General features: G+C 48.2%; 1 protein-coding gene across 1 annotated transcript in view; it reads left to right on the plus strand.

Annotated features, from left to right (window-relative positions):
* Positions 1-18,088, plus strand: part of DENND3 (DENN domain containing 3) — a 56,600-nt gene extending 38,512 nt beyond the window's left edge. Inside the window, 8 exon segments of the mRNA XM_032610268.1 lie at positions 1,999-2,106; positions 4,893-5,032; positions 8,236-8,396; positions 9,651-9,784; positions 16,775-16,804; positions 16,807-16,892; positions 16,973-17,110; positions 17,232-18,088. Coding sequence (XP_032466159.1) covers positions 1,999-2,106; positions 4,893-5,032; positions 8,236-8,396; positions 9,651-9,784; positions 16,775-16,804; positions 16,807-16,892; positions 16,973-17,110; positions 17,232-17,435 — 1,001 coding nt within the window. The 3' untranslated portion in view covers positions 17,436-18,088.
* The last annotated feature ends 7,079 nt before the right edge of the window (positions 18,089-25,167 follow it).

The following is a 25,167-nucleotide window of genomic DNA, read 5'->3' on the forward strand; positions in this document are numbered from 1 at the left end:
TCTCTTGATTTGGTCAGTTTCCCTCCATAGCAATTCTCTGATCTCCGCCTGTAGCTTGAAATCTGGCTCTCACATTCTGGAAGCCATACGGAGGTTGGTGGTAAGCTCAATTTTTTATTTTTAGAAGATTTTTCAAGTCTAGGAAATAGCAAGTAGGCAAGAATAGCTTTATGCATCATTTTAGCTACTTCTATTTTGTTTCAACTTTTAAATGATCTCCTAAACCCAACTGTCCTGTGCTTTGCATGAAGAAGCAGAGAGTAGAGGATTACTTATTGCTATTAACATTACTATGTGCCGGAAGTCACGTGTGCTAGATTAAACCCACAACATGAAATTCATTCATGAAACACGGACGAACAAGTTGTAGGATGTTTTTAAGATGACGCCTAGCCCTGTCTGTGCATACCGTTCCTTCTTACAGCGCACGCCTTACTGGTGTGAGTGTATTCAGGGTTGTACAGTCATCAGCATGATGGGTTTCAGAACATTTTCATCACCCCAGTAATAAGCCCCATACAGTTAGCAGCCACCCCTCTCACCTGCTTAAGCAACCACTAACCTCCTTTCTGTCTCTCTGGATTTGCCACACTTTGGCCTAGTCTGTGCACTTCCTCTAAGTGAACTCATCTGGTATGTGTCCTGTGTGTCCAGCTTCCTCCATGTAGCATCACGCTCCAGGGTTCACCCGAGTGGCAGGTGTCCCTGCTTCATTCCTCTTGGGCTGCGTGTATTCTGCTCTGTGGATGCGGTACAGTTTATCCAACCCTCCATTGACCATTTGAGTTTTTCTACTTCCCGGCTGTTGTGAATAGTGCTGCTCTGAACATTCACATACAATTTGGACGTGTGTTTCATTCCCCTTGGGTATATACAGCCAGGAAGACACTGTTGTTTAAACTGTCATCCCAGAATTAGGGAAAACAAGCCTCAGTATGTGTTGATTCCCCTTGGTGCATTTTCCTCTTTGCTGTGTCTGTCACTAACTGTGTGATCCCTGGAGCTTCCTGGTCCGAGGACCCCCCCCCCACCCCCCCGCCGGGAGCAGACAGGATGCTCCAGTTGCTGGAGTGACTTGGAGGTGCTCTTGTCAACAGTCCTAGAACCAGACATCGATTGCTGGGTTTTTCCCCCCCTTAATTAGGAACAAAATCAAATACACACTACACTCCAGCTGCTTAGACCACTCCAAGCTCATGCCTGATCTTTGTCAAGAGTTTACAGAAAAGCCTTCTCACTCCTCTGGAAATAACACACACAGTTACCATGGCAGCGCCCAACAAATGACACTCTTAATTCCATACGGCGAAGGGGGGATGGTCCAAGCTCAGTGTCCCTGATTCCTTGTTCCCAATCAAGAACTGTTTTCCCTTGTGTAAAGCGTAATGAGGCAACCACACATGATCCTGGGCTTAAGTTAATAGCTTATGGTCCATTCGTGATGGAAGGTCTAAAAATGAAACTTTCTGAAATCTGCACCCTATCCCTGGGGTGGGGCATTTGGCAATGACTGGAGATATTTGTGGTGTGTGTGTGTGTGTGTGTGTGTGTGTGTGGCAGTGGGGAGGTTGCTACTGGCATTGACTGGATGAGGCCAGGGATGCTGCTAAATGTCCTACAGCACACAGGACGCACCCACGGCAGCCACATTATGTGACAAGGGTGAGAAACCACTCGTGGGTTAGATTTATGGAGAAACGTGTAAAGTCTTCCCTTGGCTAGACCATATGTAACGGTTGAGTGTGGACAGAGGTCAGATCATTTAGCTTGAGAGCTGTGTTTAAACAAAAAGCAACGTGAGACGTTGGCAAATGCTCGCCCTCTGGCCGGATACGCTTGGCTTTACTTTAATGTCCAGTTTAAAGAGAGCGTCGTCTTCACAAATTATGAAGTTTTACCCCAGAGCTAATACCCTAAGGAAAGCAGAATGTGCAAGGCTCTTGGATAACCTGGGTCTCCTCCAGTCTGTGGAACTAATCCCCCGTGTCTGCATTTCAGTGCCCATGGCAGTTCCGAAGACGACCTCAGAGACCCTGAAGCACAAGATCAACCCTTCCGCAGAAGAGACCTCCCCACGCGCCATCGATGTCCTGCTCTACACCCCAGGTGAAGGCCATTCCCTGCTTTGTCACTGCTGTTTGTTTGTTTTTAAAATTTTATTGATGTATAGTTGATTTACAGTGTTGTGTTAATTTCTGCTGTACAGCAAAATGATTCAGTTATACACATATATACGTTCTTTTTCATATTCTTTTCCATTATGGTTTATCACGGGACATTGAATATAGCTCCCTGTGCTGTACAGTAGGACCTGGTTGTTTATGTCGCTGCTGTGTTTGGAAAAATCTGAGAGCTTAAGACTTGTGGTCAGGGTCAGCGCTGAAGTGGAAGGGCGATGGCAGGATGAGGATGGACGGGGACCAGGTGGTTTTCTGCTGTTGGAGGGCAGAACCCTGAGCAATGAGGTGCGGCCTCTCTGTGGACTCAGAGGCTGGAGCAGGGCGGTGCGGGGCCGAGTCCCCGTCCGGCCTCGCCGTCCTCACGTCGGTGGATAAAGGCCCTGCGCTTCTGTCTTTGGTCGGATCAAGCCCATTGTCACCGGGATGGGATGGCTGCACCTCCTATGCTGATGTGCACATCTGACAACACGGCTCTTCCTGCTTGGAGTGGTCGGACAGTCCCACAGACTTTCAAGGCCCCTACGAGCTGCGTCAGAGTGATGACAGCAAGAAGACAGGGTCGCTGCCCAGGCCTGGGGGTAAACAAAGACGGCCCTGTGTCACAGGCGTTCAACTGTCCAAATGCTTTTACTTCATTCTGACTTGCAGAGAGCTGCCGCAGACTGCTGCTCCAGGGTTATAGTGTTGGGAGCAAAGGAGCTCAGTTCCGGGCGGAAGAAAGCCTTTGAGTCTGGTCGCCCCGTGTTCGGCCTGTCCGCATCAGGAGTTGGCGTAGGCGGCGGCATCCGTGCACCCCCATCCTTCACCCTCCGAGGTTCGTGACCTCGCGGGGCAGTCCAGCGATCCACAGCCAGGAGCTTACATTCCACACGGTTTCCGATGGGCAAATTGAGTTTCTGTGGCAAAGCAGCCTCCCGGCAGGAGAGCTTATCTCTTCCCTGAACGTCCAGAAGACCCAGTAAAGCAACAGATCTCAGATGAAAGAGAGTCGAGAGCGGCCGAGCCTATCCCTCTGGAGACGTCATTTATCCAGTCGAGGCTCTCTGTTGATGTCACTCGGCTGTGACAGCACAGACCAAGACGCTTTTCATCACGGCATCTGAATAGACGAGCTGTCCTTAGATCTACGCTAGTTTCCCTTAAATTAAGCCTGACTAGACTCTGGGTTTCCTGTCATCAAGGGCTAGTTCCCGTCCCGCTGAGAACATCTAGAAGGGCCGGACAACGTATAAGAAAACAAAGGAGAACGGAGCTGCTGGTACTGGAAACAGTGGCCGAGAGAACTTTGGCCAGCCATGTGGGGTCAGGGGGACGAGCCTGGGGTCAGGACGCACCTGTCAAGAAGCGGGCAACCCCTCCAAGGATTCCGAGAGTCAAGGGAGCCAGGCCCCAGGCACTGAGCCCGGCTTCAGAGCATCCCAGTCTCTGGGGGATTGGAGACTGTGTCTCAGTGGGCAGGATCTCCCCCAAGGGGGCCAGGAGACCAATGGCATGAACACCCCAGAAAGACTGGCAGATTCACACTTCTTGCACTCGTGACAGAGGTGGTGCTACAGAGCAGGGGAGGGGAAAGACGGTCTCCATCACAGAAGGTGTTGGGATGTTGTGCATCTGTGTGGAGAAGATGAAGCTCGACCACACCTCAGATCACACGTGGCCATCACTTCACAGTCTAAACGTGAAAGGCAAAAACATAAACAAATGAAACTTGGAGACGATAACATAGAAGAAGATATTCATGACCTTACGGTAAGGAAAAAATTCACAAATAGCATATAAAAAATACTAGCCATAGAGGAACAGACTGGTGAGTTAAGGGTTTTTAAAAGAGACTTCCAAACGAGTGGAAGTGGTGATTGCAGACTGGGAAAGGGATATTCACAAGACCCGAGAACCGACAAGGGGCTCGAGTTGGGGATATTTAAAGAACGGCTACAAGTCAAGGAGCATGAGACAGCCCGATTCAGAAATGGGCAGGTGGCACGGTAGTTGAGAGTCCGCCTGCCAGTGCAGGGGACGCGGGTTCGTGCCCTGGTCCGGGAAGATCCCACGTGCCGCGGAGCGGCTGGGCCCGTGAGCCATGGCCGCTGAGCCTGTGCGTCCGGAGCCTGTGCTCCGCAACGGGAGAGGCCACAGAAGTGAGAGGCCTGCGTACCGCAAAAAAAAAAAAAAAAAAAGACATGGGCAGGAGACATAAAGGCTTCAGCACGGGGGAGATCCAGATGGCCAGCTAAAGCCAGCAAGCCTCATCGGCATCGGGAAACGCAAAGAAACCACAAATAAAAAACCAAAGTCTTCACGCCGTTAGGACAGCCAAGACGGAGAGCGCCGACCAGCCCTCGTGTTGGCGGTGACGTGAGGCAGCGGGAGCCCAGCTGCCCTCGGGGACGTGGCCACAGGCTCCCTCCTTCCTCTGTCCCTGCGCCCACTTCCCTCTGCCTAAAACGCTGCCCACGAGTGAATCCTCAGGCCTCCCCCAGATCCCGGCTCAGGGAAGCCACCCCCGGGCTCGGTCTGTCTGCGTGTTTCTCTAGCTGGAGCCAGCTTGTCCCCGAGACTCGAAGCTCCGAGGGGCATGGAAGCTCGGGCCGTGCTCACCTTTGGATCCTGGGCACCCAGGGTGGCACCTGGCCGGGCAGGACCTGAGTCGTGTATGAACCACAGGCTGATGCAGCAGAGGGCTTCACCGTTTCGGGTTGCTTTCCTCTTTAGGGCATCTTGACCCAGCAGAAAAAGTTGAGGATGCTCACCCCAAATTATGGTGCGCTCTGAACGAAGGCAAGGTGGTCGTATTTGATGCTTCCTCTTGGACGGTTCACCAGCACTGCTTTAAAGTGGGCACTTCTAAACTGGTGAGTAAACGAACGCACACAGTACTCAGCTTCCAGGTTAACTTGTGACTTTGGAAATTGAACACGTCCACCCGTATAGGTAGCGGGATTCACGAACCCCACGGCGTCGCTGAATCCTGCAAGTCTTTGATTTTTATCTCGAGTTTTAAAATGTAAGCTTGTTCCATCCTTCACTTAAATATTCTTCTTTAAGTGAGCAGATAATGGCTTTAACCATCCCCGCTCTGAAATCTAAAACAGGATTTCAGTCATGGAAAGGGCAGTGTGGTAGTCTCACGTTTACATTGTCAGTCACCAAAAGCAGACACTAGAATCATTTTAACACATTTGGGTTCGAAAACTAAGAACCATTTAAGTCAAATCTGCACATTATAGTTATCTCGTGGTTGAGAAGCCTCAGTTCTTTGAGCTTTTAGACTGATAGCCTAGTCAACTTTAATTAAAAGAAAGTTAAGGGGCTTCCCTGGTGGCACAGTGGTTAAGAATCCGCCTGCCAGTGCAGGGGACACGGGTTCGAGCCCTGGTCCGGGAAGATCCCACATGCCGCGGAGCAGCCAAGCCCGTGCGCCACAACTACCGAGCCTGCGCTCTAGAGCCCGTGCTCCTCAACAAGAGAAGCCACCGCAGTGAGAAGCACGTGCACCGCAACGAAGAGCCAACACAGCCAAAAATAAATAAATAAATTTTAAAAAAAAGTTAAATTCATGCAAACACAGCCTCACCCCACCCCCACAAACCCGAGGTCAAGTTTCAGGTCTGGAGCCCTCAGTGCCACCAGGATCAGCCCCCTGCTTTTTGGAGACTTTTTGAGGCCTTGCACGGCCCTTTGAAAATCATGTCTTATTTCTGTACTACGTGATGTCAGCCATGTGCCCCAGGGCCTCCACGCCTGGAACGTGTCGTGTGAATTCGTGTTTCCAGATGAGGGGTGATCAGTGGTTTCTTTCCGGTGGGGCTGCCTTTTAACTCGGCACTCCAGGTATCTTTGGCGATACCCCCCTACTGTTCAAAATGCTGTCACACCTACTCCTTGGTGGGCTTCATCCTGTTCAAGACCCTCTGAGGGCACAAAGGAAGCCACTGTCCCAAGGGATTCTTGCTAGGAAAATCCTCAGGCCAACTCCTTTAACACAAAACTTCTTTTTCACGTTTAATGTAAAAAGCATGGTGTAGTGAAGTTTACGTACCTAAGTGTTCCTCATTACTTCGTATCATCGACTTTGATGGCCACATTCCACCATCTAAAGATAATGTGACAATCTATGCTTTCAAAACTGGGGTGAAACAGAAAAATTGTGAATTCAAATATACGTTGCCAAGAGGATGCGGGATCATTCTAAAGAAGTTGCTAAACCATTTTCCCCGCGTTCAAACAATGAGCCTCAGATGATAAAGGAACGGAATCCAAGGCACGTTAAAGTAAAACGTGTACAAAAGTCTAATAACGCTTTAGATGAAATGAAAAACAAGGAGGAGAAGTTAAGGACTTCACTCTTATTCTAAAATTTAATTTCTTTCCTGTTGATTCTTAGTTACAAGCATTTCAAAGACTGTTTAATAACAGAACAACTTAAAATCCCTGTGAAAATAAAATCATATGGCTGCATTTTGTATCAATTTCTTCTGCTCCCCAGTTAGGCCAGGTAACATTTAATTAAAGCAGAAAGTTATCCAGTTATGTGAAAATATCTTCCCACTGGTTTCACAGGGATATTTTGTACTGTTTCAACAAGACAGCAACTGGGGCAATTATCTCTAGAAAATGCTGCCTCATCTGAAATGTGAAGTTCCAAGTGGTTTATCTAAGATATCTTTGGGCCACTAAAAAAAGACATTTTACTAAAATGTTACAACAATTCTCAGGTAGATGCCTCCAAAGAAAGGGCTTTTTTAAATGATTAATTCTGAAATTAGCAAGGTAACATCTTTTTCTAACTTATGAGAATGTTTATTGGTAAAATTAAAGCTATCAATTTTTTTTTTTTTTTTTTGCGGTACGCGGGCCTCTCACTGCTGTGGCCTCTCCCGTTGCGGATCATAGGCTCCAGACGCGCAGGCTCAGCGGCCATGGCTCACGGGCCCAGCCACTCCGCGGCATGTGGGATCTTCCCGGACTGGGGCACGAACCCCTGTCCCCCGCATCGGCAGGCGGACGCTCAACCGCTGCGCCACCAGGGAAGCCCCCAAAGCTATCAATTTTTATGAGCTCTTTCTTCTGACAAAGATAAGTACCAGTAAGCACCATCGGTACTGATTATACAAGATTAGATCTAGCCTCAGCCCCTCCACAGTGATGTAACTGTTGCTCTTTGAAATCTGCTTGGATCTGACAATCCGAGACCCTCGTTCAGTTACCAGTAAAATGTTGCCCATATCATGGATAGAGTCGGACACCGCTCAGGAAACGTTTAGGGAACGGTTTTTTAGGGATGCAGTCGGGTTGGTTGAGAAGTACAGGCAGACACATTTGCGTTTCACATGTATATGTGGCTTTTATAACTCTTCAGTGTTTTAGTTCTTAATTTCTAATTTCAGAAAGTCTGAAGAGAATCACTGGCATTGACCTTGCTAAGCCGGAATCCCCGAGAGCGCCACTCTCTTAGCTGCAAGAGCACCGGCTAATATACAGTCTGTCCTCATTATTTGCAGATCCCATATTTGCAAACTTACCTACCTGCTAAAATTTATTTGTAGCTCCAGAGCAAATACGGCGCTTGCATGGTTCTCCACAGACGTGCACGTCTCCAGAGCAGGGAGAAATGGGAGCTGTGTGCGCGTTCCCAGCCGAGCTCAAGCCAGGCGACTCTGCCTTCTTGGTTCAGCTCAAACTGTAGACAGGTGTCCTTTTCACGGCCTATTTAGTGCCATGTTCTTTGCATTTTTGTGCTTTTTATCGTGATTTTGCTGTTTAACATGGTGCCGTAGTATAGAGCTGAGGTGCCAGAGGCTGGAACGTGCTTTACAGAGAAAATGTGGACCCATGCAGTTCAAACCTGTGTCGTTCAAGGGTCAGAGGCACCCTTAAACAGGAACACAGGGCAAGATGTGTTGATCGAATGACAAGAGCGTGACCAGAGGCCGGCAGGACCCTAAGCCTGTCGGTCCCTGAGTGGCGGCTCAGCGCCGGCTGTGAGCGCACAGGACAGAACGACTGTCGGGAACACGGGGAGCTGACTGCTCTGCTCTCTCCTCGGCCCCCTCAGAACTGCATGGTGATGGCGGAGCAAAGCCAGGTGTGGGTCGGCTCGGAGGACTCGGTCATCTACATCATCAACGTCCACAGCATGTCCTGCAACAAGCAGCTCACGGACCACCGCTCCAGCGTCACGGGTCTGGTCGTGCAGGATGGAGTGCAGGCACCCAGGTCCGGCCAGGCTCCCCTGGGAGGAGGGGCCGTCTGGCTCTTGCGTGGGTCCGGGGTCCCAGAGGGAAGGGTTCCCATGGCCATGGGCCGTGGCCTGCAGGGGGAGCAAAGCGGGTCCGGAAGGTGAGTCGGGGACATTCCCGTGTGGTGTGGCCATGATGGGTGCAGAGAAGCGGCCTCTGCTGGAGACCGAGTCCAGCATGCGTGTGGTGCTTGTAGCAGCTGGCACCCCGCCTTCCGTGCCTGTTCTTTGGCTCTGGTGTTTGCCTGCCATCCTGGGCCTGTAGACGCATCACCCTAACCCCACGTCTTCTCATGGAATCCCCTGTGTGCCTGTGTCCAAATGTCCCCTTCTTATGAGGACACAGGTCAATGTTGGATGGGGGTCCGCACTATTAGCGGCATTTAGCTACTTCTGGAAAGGCCCTGCTGCCAAATAAGTGGCATTTTGAGGTGTTGTGGGGCTAGGATGTCAACATACCTTTTTTTGGGGACACAGTTCAACCTGTAAGATGTATTTACTTCATCCTTCACCGGCTTTACCAGGTTAAGAATGCCAGCCCCCCAAGGGCAGCCCTGTGTCTGTCCTGCTCTCTGCCGTGTCCTGTGCTTGGGACAGGGCCTGGACACAGCAGGTGCCCAGGGGAGACGTGAGAACCAGGCGGGGTCCCAGTTTCCCTCTGTGAGGAAGCGGGGCTCAGTGGGTGTGTGAGGTATGCTGAGGTCACCCACCGTGAACGGGCAGCCCCAGCCCTGGGCGCAGGTGGCCACAGCTCCTAAGCTTTTCTGCCGCTTCCCTCTGTGCCACCCCCATCCCCTTGTGCCCCGAGTTTCAGGGGTGCTGCCTGTCCTCAGTCGGGTGGACTTAGGTCCTCACGTGAAGATGACACGCCATCAGGTGGTGGAAGGGCCGTGCACGGCACTAGCTGAGCCCGCCTCCCCGCAGCTGCCAGTCGCCGACGCCCTGCTGATCCCTGGACTTGAGCTTGGAGGGGGCGTGTGCCGTTCCCGGCCCCTGGCGGGAGGGGCGGATTTTAGTTAACTGCCCTTTACGGCTCTGTTCACAATTCCTGGCGGCGGCAGCAGCCGTGGCGGAGGTGCCGGGTGGGCGGGGGGCGCTCAGAAACCAGCCCCCCTGACGGCGCTGGCGTCTCTCGCTGGCCGCGCTGTGGGCGCTTACCTGGTGGGAACTTGAAACGGACACGGTGTTCTCAGGGCCACGGTTAAGCGCCTGCACGCGTGTTCACCCCACAGCACTGTGTACTCGTGCAGCGCGGACGGGACAGTCCTGGCCTGGAACGCGAGCTCCCTGCGGGTGACCAGCAGGTTCCAGCTGCCGGGCGACGGGCTCTCGGCCATCAGACTGCACGGCGGCCGCCTCTGGTGCTGTAAGTGCTTGGTCCCTGCCCTTGGCTCCTGGCTAACGGCAGGGGAGCCAAGGCCCCTTTCCTCTGCCACAAGCGTTTCCAACTTTGACTGTGAAACCCCGGTTCCTTCTTAACGCACGCAGCTCCCACACCCCTCCTGAGTTTGCTGCGTCCCCGGCGGCCCTACTCCCTGCGCGGCCTCCCCGCCTGCTCCCGGTCTCTGCTCTCGCCGTGCCCCAGGGGGGCCGTTGCCGCTCCTCCCGGCAGCCCTCTGTGGGCCTGGTTGTTTGCGTGCGGGTCACGTCTCCCCAACCGTGCTGTGTGCTCCCCTCTGCCCCTCCCAGCAGAGACGTCAGGCGGGGGCGTCTGGGGGTCTGAGGGGGGCACTTCGGGGTTGACGGGGAGGTACAGACGCTGTGCCTAGTGACGTGGGTGTTCTGCATTTTCTGAGCATCACGGCACGGAGGTTGCCTGCACTTTGAAGTCTTTCCCTGGTGTATGCTGGGTAACGTGGGTGATGGTCATGAACACTTTTTGAAAATTGAAGCATGGTTTTACGTATGATGAGTTGCACAAAACATGTACAGTTTGTTGTGTTTTGTAAAAAATTTTATTGGAGTATAGTTGATTCACAGTGTTGTGTTAATTTCAGGTTACAGCAAAGTGAATCAGTTTTTATATATATATATATATATATATATATATATATCCACTTTTACTTTTTTTGGATTCTTTTCCCATATAGGCCATTACAGAGTATTGAGTAGAGTTCCCTGTGCTATACAGTAGGTTCTTATTAGTTATCTATTTTATATATAGTAGTGAGTATATGTCAATCCCATCTCCCAATTTATCCCTCCTCCCACATTCCCTGGTAACCATGTTTGTTTTCTACATCTATGACTCTACTTCTGGTTTTGTAAATAGTTCATTTGTACCTTTTCTTTTAGATTCCACATTAAGTGATATCACATGGGATTTGTCTTTCTCTTTCTGACTTACTCAGTATGACAGTCTCTAGGTCCATCCATATTGCTGCAAATGGCATTATTTTGTTTTTTTTTATGGCTGAGTAATACTCCCTTGTATACATGTACCACATCTTCTTTATCCATTCCTCTGTTGATGGACATTTAGGTTGCTTCCATGTCCTGGCTATTGTAAATAGTGCTGCAATGAACACTGGGTGCATGTATCTTGTTTCAAATTACAGTTTTCTCCAGGTATATGCCCAGGAGTGGTACTGCTGGGTCATATGGCAGTTCTATTCTTAGTTTTTTAAGGAACCTCCATAGTGGTTGTATCAATTTACATCCCCACCAACAGTATAGGAGGGTTCCCTTTTCTCCACACCCTCTCCAGCATTTATTGTTTGTAGATTTTTAAAAAATTAATTAATTTACTTATTTTTGGCTGCGTTGGGTCTTCGTTGACGCACACGGGCTTTTCTCTAGTTGCGGTGAGCGGGGGCTACTCTTTGTTGTGGTGCGTGGGCTGCTTCTCATTGTGGTGGCTTCTCGTTGCAGAGCACGGGCTCTAGGTGCGCGGCTTCAATAGTTGTGGCATGAGGGCTCAGTAGTTGTGGCTCACGGGCTCTAGAGCACAGGCTCAGTAGTTGTGGTGCACGGGCTTAGTTGCTCCGCGGCATGTGGGATCTTCCCGGGCCAGGGCTTGAACCCGTGTCCCCTGCATTGGCAGGCAGATTCTTAACCCCTGTGCCACCAGGGGAAGCCCTGTAGATTTTTTGATGATGTCCACTCTTAGTGGTGTGAGGTGATACTTCATTGTAGTTTTGATTTGCCATTTCTCTAATAATGAGTGATGCTGAGGGTCTTCCATGGTTTTTTTTGGCCATCTGTGTGTCTTGGAGGAATGTCTAGATCTTCTGCCCATTTTTTGATTGGGTTATTTTTTCGATATTGAGCTGCATGAGCTGTTTGTGTATTTTGGAAATTAATCCCTTGTCGGTTGCTTCGTGTGCAGATATTCTCTCCCATTCTGAGGACTGTCTTTTTTGTTTATGGTCTCCTTTGCTGTGGCTAAAGCTTGTAAGTTTCATTAGATCCCATTTGTTTATTTTTGGTTTTATTTCCATTTCTCTAGGATGTGGGTCAAAAAGGATCTTGCTGTGTTTATGTCAAAGAGTGTTCTGCCTATGTTTCCTCAGAAAGTTTTATAGAAAGTGTCTGGCCTTACTTTAGGTCCTTAATCCATTTTGAGTTCAATTTTTGTGTGTGGTGTTGGAAAAATGGTTCTAATTTCATTGATTTACCTGTAGCTGTCCAGTTTCCAGCACCACTTATTGAAGCGACTGGCTTTCCTCCATTGTATTCTTGCCTCCCCTGTCATAGATTAGGTGACCACAGGTGCGTGGGTTTACCTCTGGCGTCTCTATCCTGTTCCATTGATCTACATTTCTGTTTTTGTGCCGGTACCGTACTGTTCAGTTTGTTGTGTCTTGACGAAAGTATACACCACATAACCACCCCACGGTCAAGACACAGAACATTTCCATCACCGCTGCTGGTCCCTCTGTGCCCCTTTCCAGGTGGCCCCCACTCGAGGGAAACAACTCCTGAATTCTGTTATGGATTTGTTGTGCTTGTTCCTGAACTTTCTATAAATGGGCTCTACAGCATGTGTTCTTTTCATCTGGCTCAGTTCCGGCAACATGATGTTTTTAGGACTCATCCACAGTGTTTGAATAGCAGTAGCTCATTCTTTTATTGTGTGAATGCTACAGCTTGGTTATCCGGCTCTCCTGTCACTCTTTTCACACCGTTTTATATCCCCGGCAGCGGATACGAGGCTTCCAGTTCCTCCCCGTCCTCAGCAGAACTTGTTATTATCTGTTTTTTTTTATCGTGATCATCCTCGTGGGCGTGAAGTGGGCATCTCGTTGCGGGTCTGGTTGCGTTCCCCGATGGCTTATGATGTGGAGCATCCTTTCATGGACTGCTTGCCATCTGTGTGTCTTCTTCAGAGAAAATGTCTATTCATATCCTGTGCCAATCAGTCTACTCACTTTCAAGGCAATTAATCATATGGTTGAGTGTACCCTTATTTTTTTTTCCATTTTTCACATCTGTACTTTTTTCTTTTGTTCCTCCTTTCCTGCCTCCTTTTAGACTGCTCTTAAATTCAAGTTAATCTTCTTTATTGTCTTTTTAGCTCTATGTTCGGTTTTTTTTGGGGGGGGGGGAGGGGGGCCGTGCCACACAGCATGTGGGATCTTACTTCCCCAGCCAGGGATCGAACCCCACGCCCCCTGCAGTGGAAGGTGTGGAGTTTTAAACCACTGGACTGCCCAGGAAGTCCCTAACTCTGTGTTTTTTGTTCCACTTTTAGTGTTGCTTAAGGGATTTCAATGTGCAACCTTATCTTCTCACTCTACTTTAAATAACTGTTACACACCACTTCATGTATATGGACACAGAGCACAGCAGTAAAATTAATTCCATTTACCTCTTTCTCTCCCTTTCCTATTGTTGTTAAATGCAGTATTTATTTCTATGATTGTGATAAACCTATTTAAAAAAATTTTGCCTAAGTGCTCAATGGTCTTTCAAGAAATTAAGAAAAAAAATTATTTTTGCCCATATATTTACCATTTCGGGTTGAGCTTCACTCCTCCTTCAAATCCAGGTTTCCATCTTGCATCACTGCCCCTTAGGCCTTAAGAATTTCCTGTAGTGTTTCTTCTGATATGAGTCTGTGGTAAACAGGTTCTAGGCTGATGGTTTTAGTGTTTCCCCGGCGCACTAGAAATATCATTCCGCCGTCTCGCGGCTCGGCTCGTTCCCGACAGGAGGTCCGCCGTCATTCCCTCTGTTCTGCTGAATATAATGTGATTTCTGTAGCTGCTTTTAAAGATTCTGTCTCTGGTTTGCATGAGTTGGACTACAGTGTGCTTGGGTGTGAAGGGCTTTGTGTTTATCTCGCTTGCAGTTTACTCTCTTGAATTTGGGGAAAACTTAACCATTACCTCTTCCGTTATTTCTCTTGCCCATTCTCTCTCTCCGTGTCTTCTGGGATTCTAATGATATATTAGTAATATATATTATAATTATATATAATTATATTATTAGTTAGTTAGACCCTCTGATAATGTCCCACAGGTCTCAGGCACTGCTATAATTTTTTCCTTCTTTTTCTTGTGTGCTTTAGTCTGGCCAGGACCTGAACCTCTCTTCTTCTGTGTCCTGTCTGCAGTTAAACCTATCCAGCAAACTCTCATTTTAGTTCTAGAACGTCCATTTATTTTATAAAGAACTTTGATTTCTCTCCTAAATCCTATACTCTTCACTCGTCCTCTCCATATCTTTCTCTCAGGTTTAAAACGTGTTTGTAATTGTTGGTCGAAAGTCCTTGTCTGCTGGATACTGGATCATCTGTGGGTCTGCTTCTGTCTACCGTGTTTCCTGTTGGTTTTCAGTCGCATCTTCAAGCTTCACATGTGTTGTGATTTTCACTGCATCCTGGATGTTGTTAACGACATGCTGAGGAGACTCTGGACTGTGTATCCTTATGTCTTGTTCTAGAAGGTCATTAAGTTACTGGCAGATCATCTTGATCCCGTGGGGAGGCCTTGGTCTTAGGCTTTTCCTAGGGTGAGTATATTTCAGTTTTGACCTTAGTCCTGCTGTTTTATACACAGTTTGGGAGTCAGCCAAGGATCTGAGGAGAATTCATACATGCATTTTAGGGATCCCTCATTTGGGAGATATCCCCCCTCTATTTCCAGCCCACTGGCAGCGGCAGCCCCAACTATACCCTCAACCCAAGATGGCCTGCTACGTACTGCTAGAATTTTTATCCCTCAGTGCCCCACAAAGAGCCGGGAAGTCCCGTCAGAGGAAACCCACGTACTGTGCAGCTCACTGAGTGTCTTTCTTTTCTTCAAAGACCATATCCCTCAGCTTTGGTTGACCTCCGGTGACTGTCAGATGTGCGTGTGTCCATCCATGGATGCATTTTGGACCAAAAGTTGCCCGTTAAATATAGTGAGAGACATGACAGATTAGAATGAGGATGGATAACCTTGTTTTCAGGATGGAATCCCTCTTATTTTTCAACTTAACGAATACAGTAAGTAGTTTTCCTATTTAACAACAATGAGAAAAGGACAAGAGGAAAGCAGGGCTTCTTTGGGTAAAAGAGAGTGGTTTGCTGTGAAGTGTTTGTTCCGAGTCTTTATATAAACAAGGATAACAGCTAAAGCCTTGTCACTCATCAGCTGTGGTCCGTGGGCACTGAGGTGTGGCCTGAGAGTGTGTGTGGTGGGGACAGGTGACGCCTCTGACTCCTCCCAGGCCCTTGGCGAGGTGAGCCTGAGGGTCCCCGGCTTCCCTTTCTACTTCTGTCCCAGTATTCAGACCCTGCATGCCTTCCCTGTGTCTGGATGGAAGCTGCCTTTACTGCAGCACTGCCCCTCTCCCAGGCCTGACGTTTCTGGGAGGGAGCGGACCCCGTCCCTGCTCCCTGTGGCCGGAGGTCTGCTCTGTGATGTTGCTGGCACACCTGTGGTTCAGGCTGCAGCCTCCGTGTGCATTCAAGTTCAAATCCAGGCGCTGCCACCGATGACTGGTCACTTTGGGCTGGTCCCCTGCACTCTTGGAGTCTCTGTTCCTTCATCTGAAAAGTGAGATGGAAATACCATCCCTCCCACAGGAGAGCACGCTGACGGCTGGGAGATGTGAGAGGCAGAAAGCGGGCCTTGGAGCGTCCGTGAGTGTGAGGGTTGGTGACAGTTACCCCAGAGGACCGCTTCCCCGGATCTCGTGGACAGAGCTCTCCCCAGGTCCTCCTCCCTTCCACCACCCACGGCAGGGGCACCTTCCGTTTGGGTACCCGGCCCACCTCGAGGACAGTGATGGGTCTCACCCACATCTGTTGCCCCCGTCCCCCGCTCCGTGTGCAGCAGGGCCCCTACGTGCTCGCACAAGCAGGGTCGCTGTGGACTCCGCCCTGTGCAGTTTGGCGGGGCGGCGAGCGTGCTGGTCGGCATGACCCCGGGGGGCACTAGCGCCTCTTGGCAGGACTTCCTGCCACCCAGGTCTTGCTGACAGGCAGCAGCATCCTAGGGGCCTGTTAATTAGTCCAAGTGGATAATGGCATCTCGGGATAAAAGGAGGGATGCTGGGGTTTGCTTATTAGGTCTCAGGCGGGAAAGAGAGGTATGGGCGGGCTCTCGCCACCTGTGACTGAGAGCCCAGCTGAGCTTCCGAGTCCTGAGGGCAGCCAAGGACAGAGGGGTCATTTCTCTGTGGACCTGGAGTCCACCCACCATGACAGGAAGCCGGAGCTCACCTTGGGGACTCGTGCCCCCTCCCTCTGGAGCCAGATGGCACTGCCTGAGGGCAGGGCTGTGTCCTCCTGTCCTGGTGGCCTCAGCACAGGGCGGGAGGTGGAGGACGCAGGCAGTAAAAGCCAAGAGAGGACAGCCCTGCAGCTCTTCATCTTCCCGTGAACCTGACTCCGTCTCCCCTGCAACCCTTGATCTGACCTCCTACCTGCGTACTAATTTTGATGACCTGTAGCTCTCGTGATGTGGAAACTCTTGGTTTGCTGGAGTGAGGAACAGAAAGAGACAGAGAAGAGCTTAAACAGAGAGACGTGTCCCATGGCGGGGCACCATCGCCTAGAGCTCTAATCCTCACTGCCGGGGGTAGCAGATGCTGTGGCCTCAAGTGATTGATAGGAAATGCCAAATAACCGTGGCAGGAAGGGTTCCAAAAGCCTCAGAAGAGGGTGCTGGACTCCAGCCGTTTCCTCGTCGGTAAAAAATGGGGCTAATGGCCTGAGTGTCCCTGCGAGAAAAACGCGAAGGCGCCACGGGGCAGCTACAGTTAGAGATGCCGACACCATGGTCAGATGTGGTGCAGGAGCCGTGGCCCCACGGTCACACCGCAGGTCACACCGCGGGTCACGCTGCAGCTCTCCCGGCGCTTTCATCCCTGTTGCTCCGAGCTCGCTCTGCCTGCCCCTCATGCTGGCTCTTCCGCCCCGCAGGTACCAGTAACAGTATCGTGGTCGTGACCACGCTGGATTTCTTCATCAAGAACTGAAGATCGGCGAGAACTTTAAAGAGATAAGCACCTCCTTCCTGGGTTTCCAGCTCATGCCCGAGGTAACCCCGTGCGTCAGGTTGGGCCGGTGTCCCCGTGCCGCCGGGCCACCACCGCCCACGTCGTGACCATTCCACTTCAGCAGGAGCAGCTCTGGGCGGCCTGTGCCGGGTACGACGACATCTACGTTTGGAGCCTGCAGGACCTCGCCCAGCCCCCGCAGAGGATCCACCTGCAGGACTGCTCCAAGATCAACTGCATGATCCAGGTGAAGAAGCAGGTAAGGCGGCCCCGGGGGCTGCTGATCAAGGCCTGGCCGGGAAGGACGTGGGTCTGGGGTGCCCGAGAGAGCACCGCACACCTCTGAGTGGGCTGCCTGTGTGGTGCCCGTTTCTCCTCAGCAGATCTGGGTGGGCGGCACAGGGCTGTCGCAGGGGAGATCCAAGGGGAAAATCTACGTGATCGATGCCAAGAGGAAGACGGTGGAGAAGGAGCTGGTGGCCCACACAGACACGGTGAAGACCCTGTGCTCCGCGGAGGACAGATACGTGCTGAGCGGGTCCGGCCGCGACGAGGGCAAGATCGCCATCTGGAAGGTCGAGTAACCAAGGGCGCGTGTGCCCTGTGCGCACGGGACGCGCCTTCTGCCAGCTCCTGGCGCCTCCCCAGAGAAGGCGGGTCTGAGCCTGGGGCGGGGGCACTGGGAGGGCTCCGCTGCGGGGGCCTGTGTGGCTCTCTGGCCTCAGTTACGAGACCGATAGTGTCGCACTTTCTCTCCTGGACTTAGCTGATTAAACTGGACCGTTTCGGGCTGGGGTGCCTGTCAGGCAGCCTCGGCTGAGAAGTCACCCGGTGCTGTCTGGACGGCTCCAGAATCCACGACCTGGGCCAGCACCAGGCCATCCGGGAGCAGTGGAGCCGGAGCACCCGGGACCTGCAGACCCCGGGTCTTGCTTTTCCTCCACTACACTCACTCGCCAAATACTATGCACCAGATTCACCGGAGCCCGACAGCCAGACACTGACCTCTTGTTCGCAGCAAAGCTCATGAGAAGGGGGGTATTTTAAACGACCATGTTGTGGTTGAACAGGTTTGCGCCTGCCCAGGGAGGGGGACAACGCTGGGTTGAGGCTGTCGGGACAGGGCTGGGCCAGCTGACGCAAGCGCTGGCTTTTTTCCTTTTAATTAATGCAACGTTTTTATAATGAAAAAGACCTAGAGAGACTTTTCAACCAAAGGTCGGCGTTCCATCTAAAATAGCACAAACAAACCCTTAGCAGACGCTCGTGTCCGTTTCCGCTGCATCCTAGGTGCACAGCGTATGTGTATATGTAGACGGCGCCTTATTATTTAACTGAGGATAATACTAGCTATGCTCTTATCCTATTATTAGCTAGAAATATTTGCAGAAGGGACCTTTTGTACATTTTTACCATTACCCTTGAGCTATCGTCCCTCAATTGTGAGCAAGGGAGGTTTTGGCACGGCTGTACTGCGTGGAGGCCCGAGGCCTGTCCCTGTGGGCCCACGATGCGCTCTGCCGCAGGGGGCTGGCTGGCTGCCGGACCCCCCTGGGCTCTGGGGGCTTGGATAGACATCACGCTGGACCTCGCTCACCCTGAGAGGTCTGTGAGGGTCTCTGTCAGTCAGGCCCCCAGCACACAGCCAGGCTTCAGAGACATCTGCAGTGCCTCCCAGGTGAGAGCTTTGGCTACGCCTCCGGCCGTGCCTGCAGAACCCAAGCATTCTGGAGGGTCTGATCACTGACTGACATTTTGGAATGTTCTGAGACTGTGGTGTGGAGAACAGCCAGGTGCCTAATCCGCCCCTCCCCTCCCCCCGCCACCCCGAGTCTGTCCTCCTGGGGAGGGTGTGTTCCCCTGACTGACTTCTAGAAGGAAGACTAGGCCAGCAGCACTGGCAGAAGGTGGAATTCTGCCTCTGTAAACACATGAAAAAATTCGAGTAAAAGCCTGTCAGAAATCCACGTAAATTATTGAATAACAACCCACATGTAACCAGGTATTTTCACCTCGTTGGTAACAGATTCTCTTTTTTACTAAAACACTGCTGTGCGGTTTCTCACTTTATCCAGCGTACTGGTGGTGGCGCTTTAATAACACAGGACTGCTCAACATCACTAATTATTAGAGATGCACATCCAAACAACGAGGTAGCACCTCACGCCAGTCACAGTGGCCAACGTTCAAAAGTCGACAGATGACCAATGCTGGAGAGGGTGTGGAGGAAAGGGAGCCCCCCCCCACCCCCACACTGTTGGTGGGAATGTAAGTTGATGCAGCCACTGTGGAGAACAGTATGGAGGTTCCTTACGAAACTGACACTAGAAGCACCGTATGACCCGGCAATCCCACTCCTGGGCATATATCCAGACAAAACTCTAATTCAGAAAGACACAGGCGCCCCAATGTTCATAGCAGCACTATTCACAATAGCCAAGACATGGAAGCAACCTACATGTCCATCGACAGATGAATGGCTAAAGAAGATGTGGCGTGTGTATACATATACACACATACACACACAATGGAATATCACTCAGCCATAAAAGAATGAAATAATGCCATTTGCAGCCACGTGGATGCAACTAGAGATTATTTTTTTTTTTTTTTTTTTTTTTTTTTTTTTTTGTGGTACGCCGGCCTCTCACTGGTGTGGCCTCTCCCGTTGCAGAGCACAGGATCTGGACGCGCAGGCTCAGTGGCCATGGCCCACTGGCCCAGCCGCTCCGCGGCATGTGGGATCCTCCCGGACCGGGGCACGAACCCGCGTCCCCCGCATCGGCAGGCGGACTCCCAACCACTGCGCCACCAGGGAAGCCCGCAACTAGAGATTATTATACTAAGTGAAGTAAGTCAGAAAGAGAAAGACAAATACCATATGATATCATTTAGACATGGAATCTAAAATATGACACAAATGAATCTATCTACGAAACAGAAACAGACTCACGGATGCAAGAGAACAGACTTGTGGCTGCCAGGGGCCGAGGGTTGAGGGAGGGATGGAGTGGGCGTTTGGCATTAGCAGTTACAAACTATTACATATAGAATGGATGTACAAGGTCCTACGGTAGAGCACGGGGAAGTGTATTCAGTACCCTATGATAAACCGTACGGAAAAGAATATTTTTAAAACGTGTGTGTGTGTGTATAACTGAATCACTTTGCTGCTCTACAGCAGTAACTAACACAACATTGTAAATCAACTATACTTCGATAAGAAAAATATTAACCCCGGAAAAAATTAATACAGGATCATTTTGCATTTGTTGTTATTCATTCTAAGCACCTGTCAAGTTACTTTAATGCAGACTCTTCATTTCCTTTATTCTTGGTGATAATTTCCAAGATCTTATTTGACAGTGATTGCAACTGAAATGAGTACAGAAAAATCAGAGCCTTTTAGGAAATGATCCTTTATATAAAAGAGGAAAAAGAGGTGAACAAGGGGGGTTAAAAGGGGAATAGATTGGCTGGTGCAAGCGTATGGTTCTGTATTTATGTAAAAAGAATCTTGCCAGTGCAGTTTGTGGAAATGAAAAGGGCACTTTTTTGCCTTCCGTGTTTCCTCTGTGCTTTGGAGAGATTCCACGATGAATGATTTGTCGTGGGAAGGCCCCAAATGAGCCAGAATTTATGAAACAGACAATGATGCCTTCCCTACCTCAGCTTTAGAAACCGGAATTAAACTGGTACCCAAAAAAGTGTTTATCTTGAACTAGAAGCTCGTTTAATGTAATTTCAGCTCTCCAGCCGTATTTCAGACAACAGACAAGACAGCTTGGTTTGGGGGCTGGGCGCCACGATGACAATCAAAAGCTCAACCCACTCCCTGGTCACGGGGAATATTTTTGTGATTTGTTCTCGGAAGATGCAAATGCACTGGTTGCTCTCAATGACAGCCTTGGTATTGGATGTGACTGTAACATCTGAATTACAGTGCATGACTTTGATCCATTCTAGGGGATTCCTTAAGGAGATGAAGAGGTGTTTTATCCACATGACTAGGAGGGCACAGTTGGAAAACCTGGCAAAGTTGCCCTGCTGTTGCTACTGCCTGCAAATGTTTGTATCATATTTCTTGCAGGGACTTCCTGGTGGCGCAGTGGTTAGAATCCGCCTGCCAATGCAGGGGACACGGGTTTCGAGCCTGGTCCCGGGAAGGTCCCACATGCCGGGGAGCAACTAAGCCGTGCGCCACAACTACCGAGCCTTGCGCTCTAGAGAGCCCGCGAGCCACACTGCTGAGCCTCTGTGCCACAACGACCGAGAGCCCGTGCGCCTAGAGACTGTGCTCCGCACAAGAGAAGCCACCGCAATGAGAAGCCCGCACAAAGAGCCGCAACAAAATCACCGCAACTGGAGAAAAGCCCACGTGCGGCAACGAAGACCCAACACAGCCAAAAATAAACAACATTTATAAAATAAAAGAAAAAAAAAAAAAGAAAGTTATGTCCACGTCCTAGCCCCTGGAACCTGTGATTGTGACCTTATTTGGCAAAAGGATCTTGCAGATATACCAAGTTTAAGATCTCACGATGAGATGGTCCTGAACCCCAAGACTAGCATCCTTAAATAAGAGAAGAGACCAACACAGGGGAGAGGCCACTGCATGTCGGCCGCAAGAGCTGCACTTAAATATAAAAATGCAAATGGAATAAGAGGAAAAGGATGAAAAACGTGAGCCCTGCAAACGGTAAGCATAAGGCTGGTAGAGCTGTTAATATCGGGCAAGGAAGACTTCACTGAAGGTATATTTACAAGACACAAACGGGTGTGCACGAGGATGAGAAGGTCAGTACATCAAGATGACACATAATGATCCTATGTGTATACGCATCTAGGTAATAGAGATTCAAGATATGTGATGCAAACATGATACAACTGGAGGAGAAAACAGATCCACTCTCGTTGGAGATTTAACACACTGCTCTCAGGAACCGATGGAACAAGCAAAAAAATTAGCAAGGCTATAGACGATGCGACACTATCGACCAACGTGACCTGACATTACAGAACACTACGCCCAACAACAGCAGAATATCCGTTCTTTTCAGGTGCACGTGGGGTGTTCATCAAGCTAGACCGTGTGCTGGACCACAAGTTGGAAAAGATTTATCACAGAAATGTTCTCAGACCATGGCCAAAATTAAAATTAGAACTCAGGGACTTCCCTGGTGGTCCACTGGGTAAGACTGCGCTCCCAAAGCAGAGGGCCCGGGTTGGATCCCTGGTTGGGGAACTAGATCCCGCACGCGTGCCGCAACTAAGAGTTCACATGCCGCATCTAAGAAGTCTGCATGCCACATCTAAGGAATGTGCATGCTGCAAGTAAAGATCCTGCATGCTGCAACTAAGACCAGGCGCAGCCTAAATAAATAAATAAATGATATTTTTTTAAAACCTCTAATTAATTGTTAAAAAATCAACAGCAATAATTACACAAAAGTCTCCATATTAAAATTATCTTGGAAGTTAAACAACATACTTGCAAAAAACCCATGGGTCTAAAAAAAAACAATCACAAGGGAAATTATAAAATATTTTCAGCTGAATGACAGAACACAATATCTCAAAATTTATGGGATGCGGCTAAAGCAGTGCTCAGAAGAAAAATTATAGCTGTAAATGCCTCTACTAGAAGGTTTAAGGTCAACAATCTGAATTTCCATTATAAGAATACAGAGAAATAAAAACATTTAATCCAAAACAAGGAAAGGAGGAAATAATAAAGATAAGACCAAATATCAATGAAATGGGAAACAGAATCAACAAAGCCAAAAATTGGTTCTTAAAAATAATAGGTACGCTCTAGCAAGACTGATCAAGGAAAAAAAAAAAAAAAGCAAACACAAGTTACCAATATCACGAATGAGACAGAGGATGAAATCTTACAGCCATCAAAAGGATATTGTGAAAAACTTTATGGCAATATACTTGACAGCTTGGATGAAATGTATAAATTTCTTAAAAAACAACTTTATGAAACCAATGCAAGAAGTAGTTGAAAATCTGAATATTCCTATATCTATTAAGAAGTTGACTTTAGTCAAAAACCTTCTCGCAAAGAAAATCCTAGGCCCAGTTGATTTCATTAGTGAATTCTAACAGACTCTTAAGGATGGAATACTAAAATTCCATAGAAACTTTCAGAAGAATAGAGGAGGGGAGGACACTTTCCAACTCACTTCAGGAGACCACCGTGACCCTGTTCTAAGATCTGACAGTGATCTTACAAGAAAATAAAAGTAGAGGTCAGTTCTCCTCATGAACATAGGTACAAAATTCCTGAACAAAATATTAGCAAATTGAATCCAGTAATATTTTAAAAGGATAATAGAGCATGACCAAGTGGTGTTTGTTCCAGGAATACAAGGTTAATCTAACATTTGAAAACCAATCTATATAATTCAACATATTAGCAAAATAAAGGACAACAACAAAAAAAAATAAAAATAAAGGACAAAAGCCATAATGATCATCTCAATAGATGCAGGGAAAAAATTGACAAAACATTCATGATAAAATACCTTGGCAAACTAAGAATAGAAGGGAACTTCCTCAAACTGATAAAGGGCATCTACAAGAAACCTACAGCAGAAAACATCCTTAATAGTGAAAGTCTAATTGCTTTCCTCTAAGATTGGAAACAAGGCAAGGATGTTCACTTTCATCCCTCCTATTCAGCATGGTCCTGGAGGTTCCAGTCATGGCAGTAAGGCAAGAAAAATAAAAGAAGGGGAAAAGTACATTTATTCACAGGCAATTATGATTGTTTACATAAATCCTGAAAAGAATCTATTTTTTTAAATTAGGAAAGTAAGCAAATTTAGCAAGGTCACAGCTCAAGATCAATATAAAACAAATTCTAACAGCAAACAATTGGAAAATACTACTTACAATAGCATTAAGGACACATCAAATAGGAATAAATTTAAGATGTGTCAGACTTGTGCACTGAAAATTCAAAAACATTGCTGAGAGAAATTTTAAAAGACCTAAATAGATGAAAAGATACACCATGTTAATGGACCGGACGGTTAAATATCGTAAAGATGTCAGTTCTCTCCAAGTCGACCCAACAGATTCCATTTAATCCCAATCCAAATCCCAACACAACTTTAAAATAGATATAGTTGTCAATATATATTTATTAAAGCTGTGTTGGGACTTGGATTGGGATTAAATGGAATCTACTGGGTCAACTTGGAGAGAACTAACATCTTGTACAATATCGATATAGATATATGGATATATTTGGAAATGCAAAGTAGAATAGTCACGATAACCCTTAAAAAGAAGATCAAAGCCAGAGGACTCACACTGTGTGATTTAAAGGTTTACTGTAAGATACAGCAATTAAGACTCAGGATAAACACATCAATGGAACAAAATGTAGGGCCTAGACACATAAGTGTACAGACAGGTGATATTCAACAAAAATTTCAAGACAATTCACTAAGGAAAGTCTTTAAAAAAAAAAAAACAACCGTGCTGCAATTAGTGGAAAAGAGGAAAAAACTCAACCCTTATCTCACTACACAAAATTTAAGTCAAGGTGGTTCACCTAAATGTAAAGCTATAAAGCTCTAGAAGCAAGCATAGGAGAATTATCTCTGGAACCTTGGTGTAGACAAAGATTTCTTAGAAATGATACAAAAAGTGCTAAATACAAAAGAAAAAATTAAGATATTGGATTCATCAAAATACACCATTAATGTGGTGAAAAGAGAAACCACAGATTGGGAGAAAATATTGACAGTGCTACATCTGACAAAGACTTGTATCCAGAATATATAAAGAGCTCCTACAAATCAATAAGAAGACAAACACTCAATTAAAAAATAGGCAGAAGATACTTCACTAATGAAGCTATATGGTTGGCCAGGTTGAAAAGATGCTTAAAGTCATTAGTCATCAGGGGAATACATATGAAACCACACTGAGATACCACTTGGTGCTCGTGAGAATGGCTCATATTAAACATTCACGATAGCAAATAAAGATGAGGCTATTGAGCAAATAAATGGAACTCTCATACGCTGCTGGATAAAAACAGCATAACCACTTTGGGAGAGTTGTTTGTCAGTTTCTTTTAGACACATACCTACCCTGCAACTCCACAATACCACACTTAGTTTTTTTAACCCAAGAGAAATGAAAACATACGTCTACAGAGACACTCTTATGAGAATGTCCATAGCATCTTTATCTGTAACAGCCCTAAAACGGAAACACCCGTCAACTGGAAAATGGATGTGATATATCCTCGCAATGGAATTCTATACAGCAGTAAAAAGGAACTAAACAGCA

This window comes from Phocoena sinus, chromosome 17 (genome assembly GCF_008692025.1).
Source record: "Phocoena sinus isolate mPhoSin1 chromosome 17, mPhoSin1.pri, whole genome shotgun sequence".
Taxonomy (NCBI): Eukaryota; Metazoa; Chordata; class Mammalia; order Artiodactyla; family Phocoenidae; genus Phocoena; species Phocoena sinus.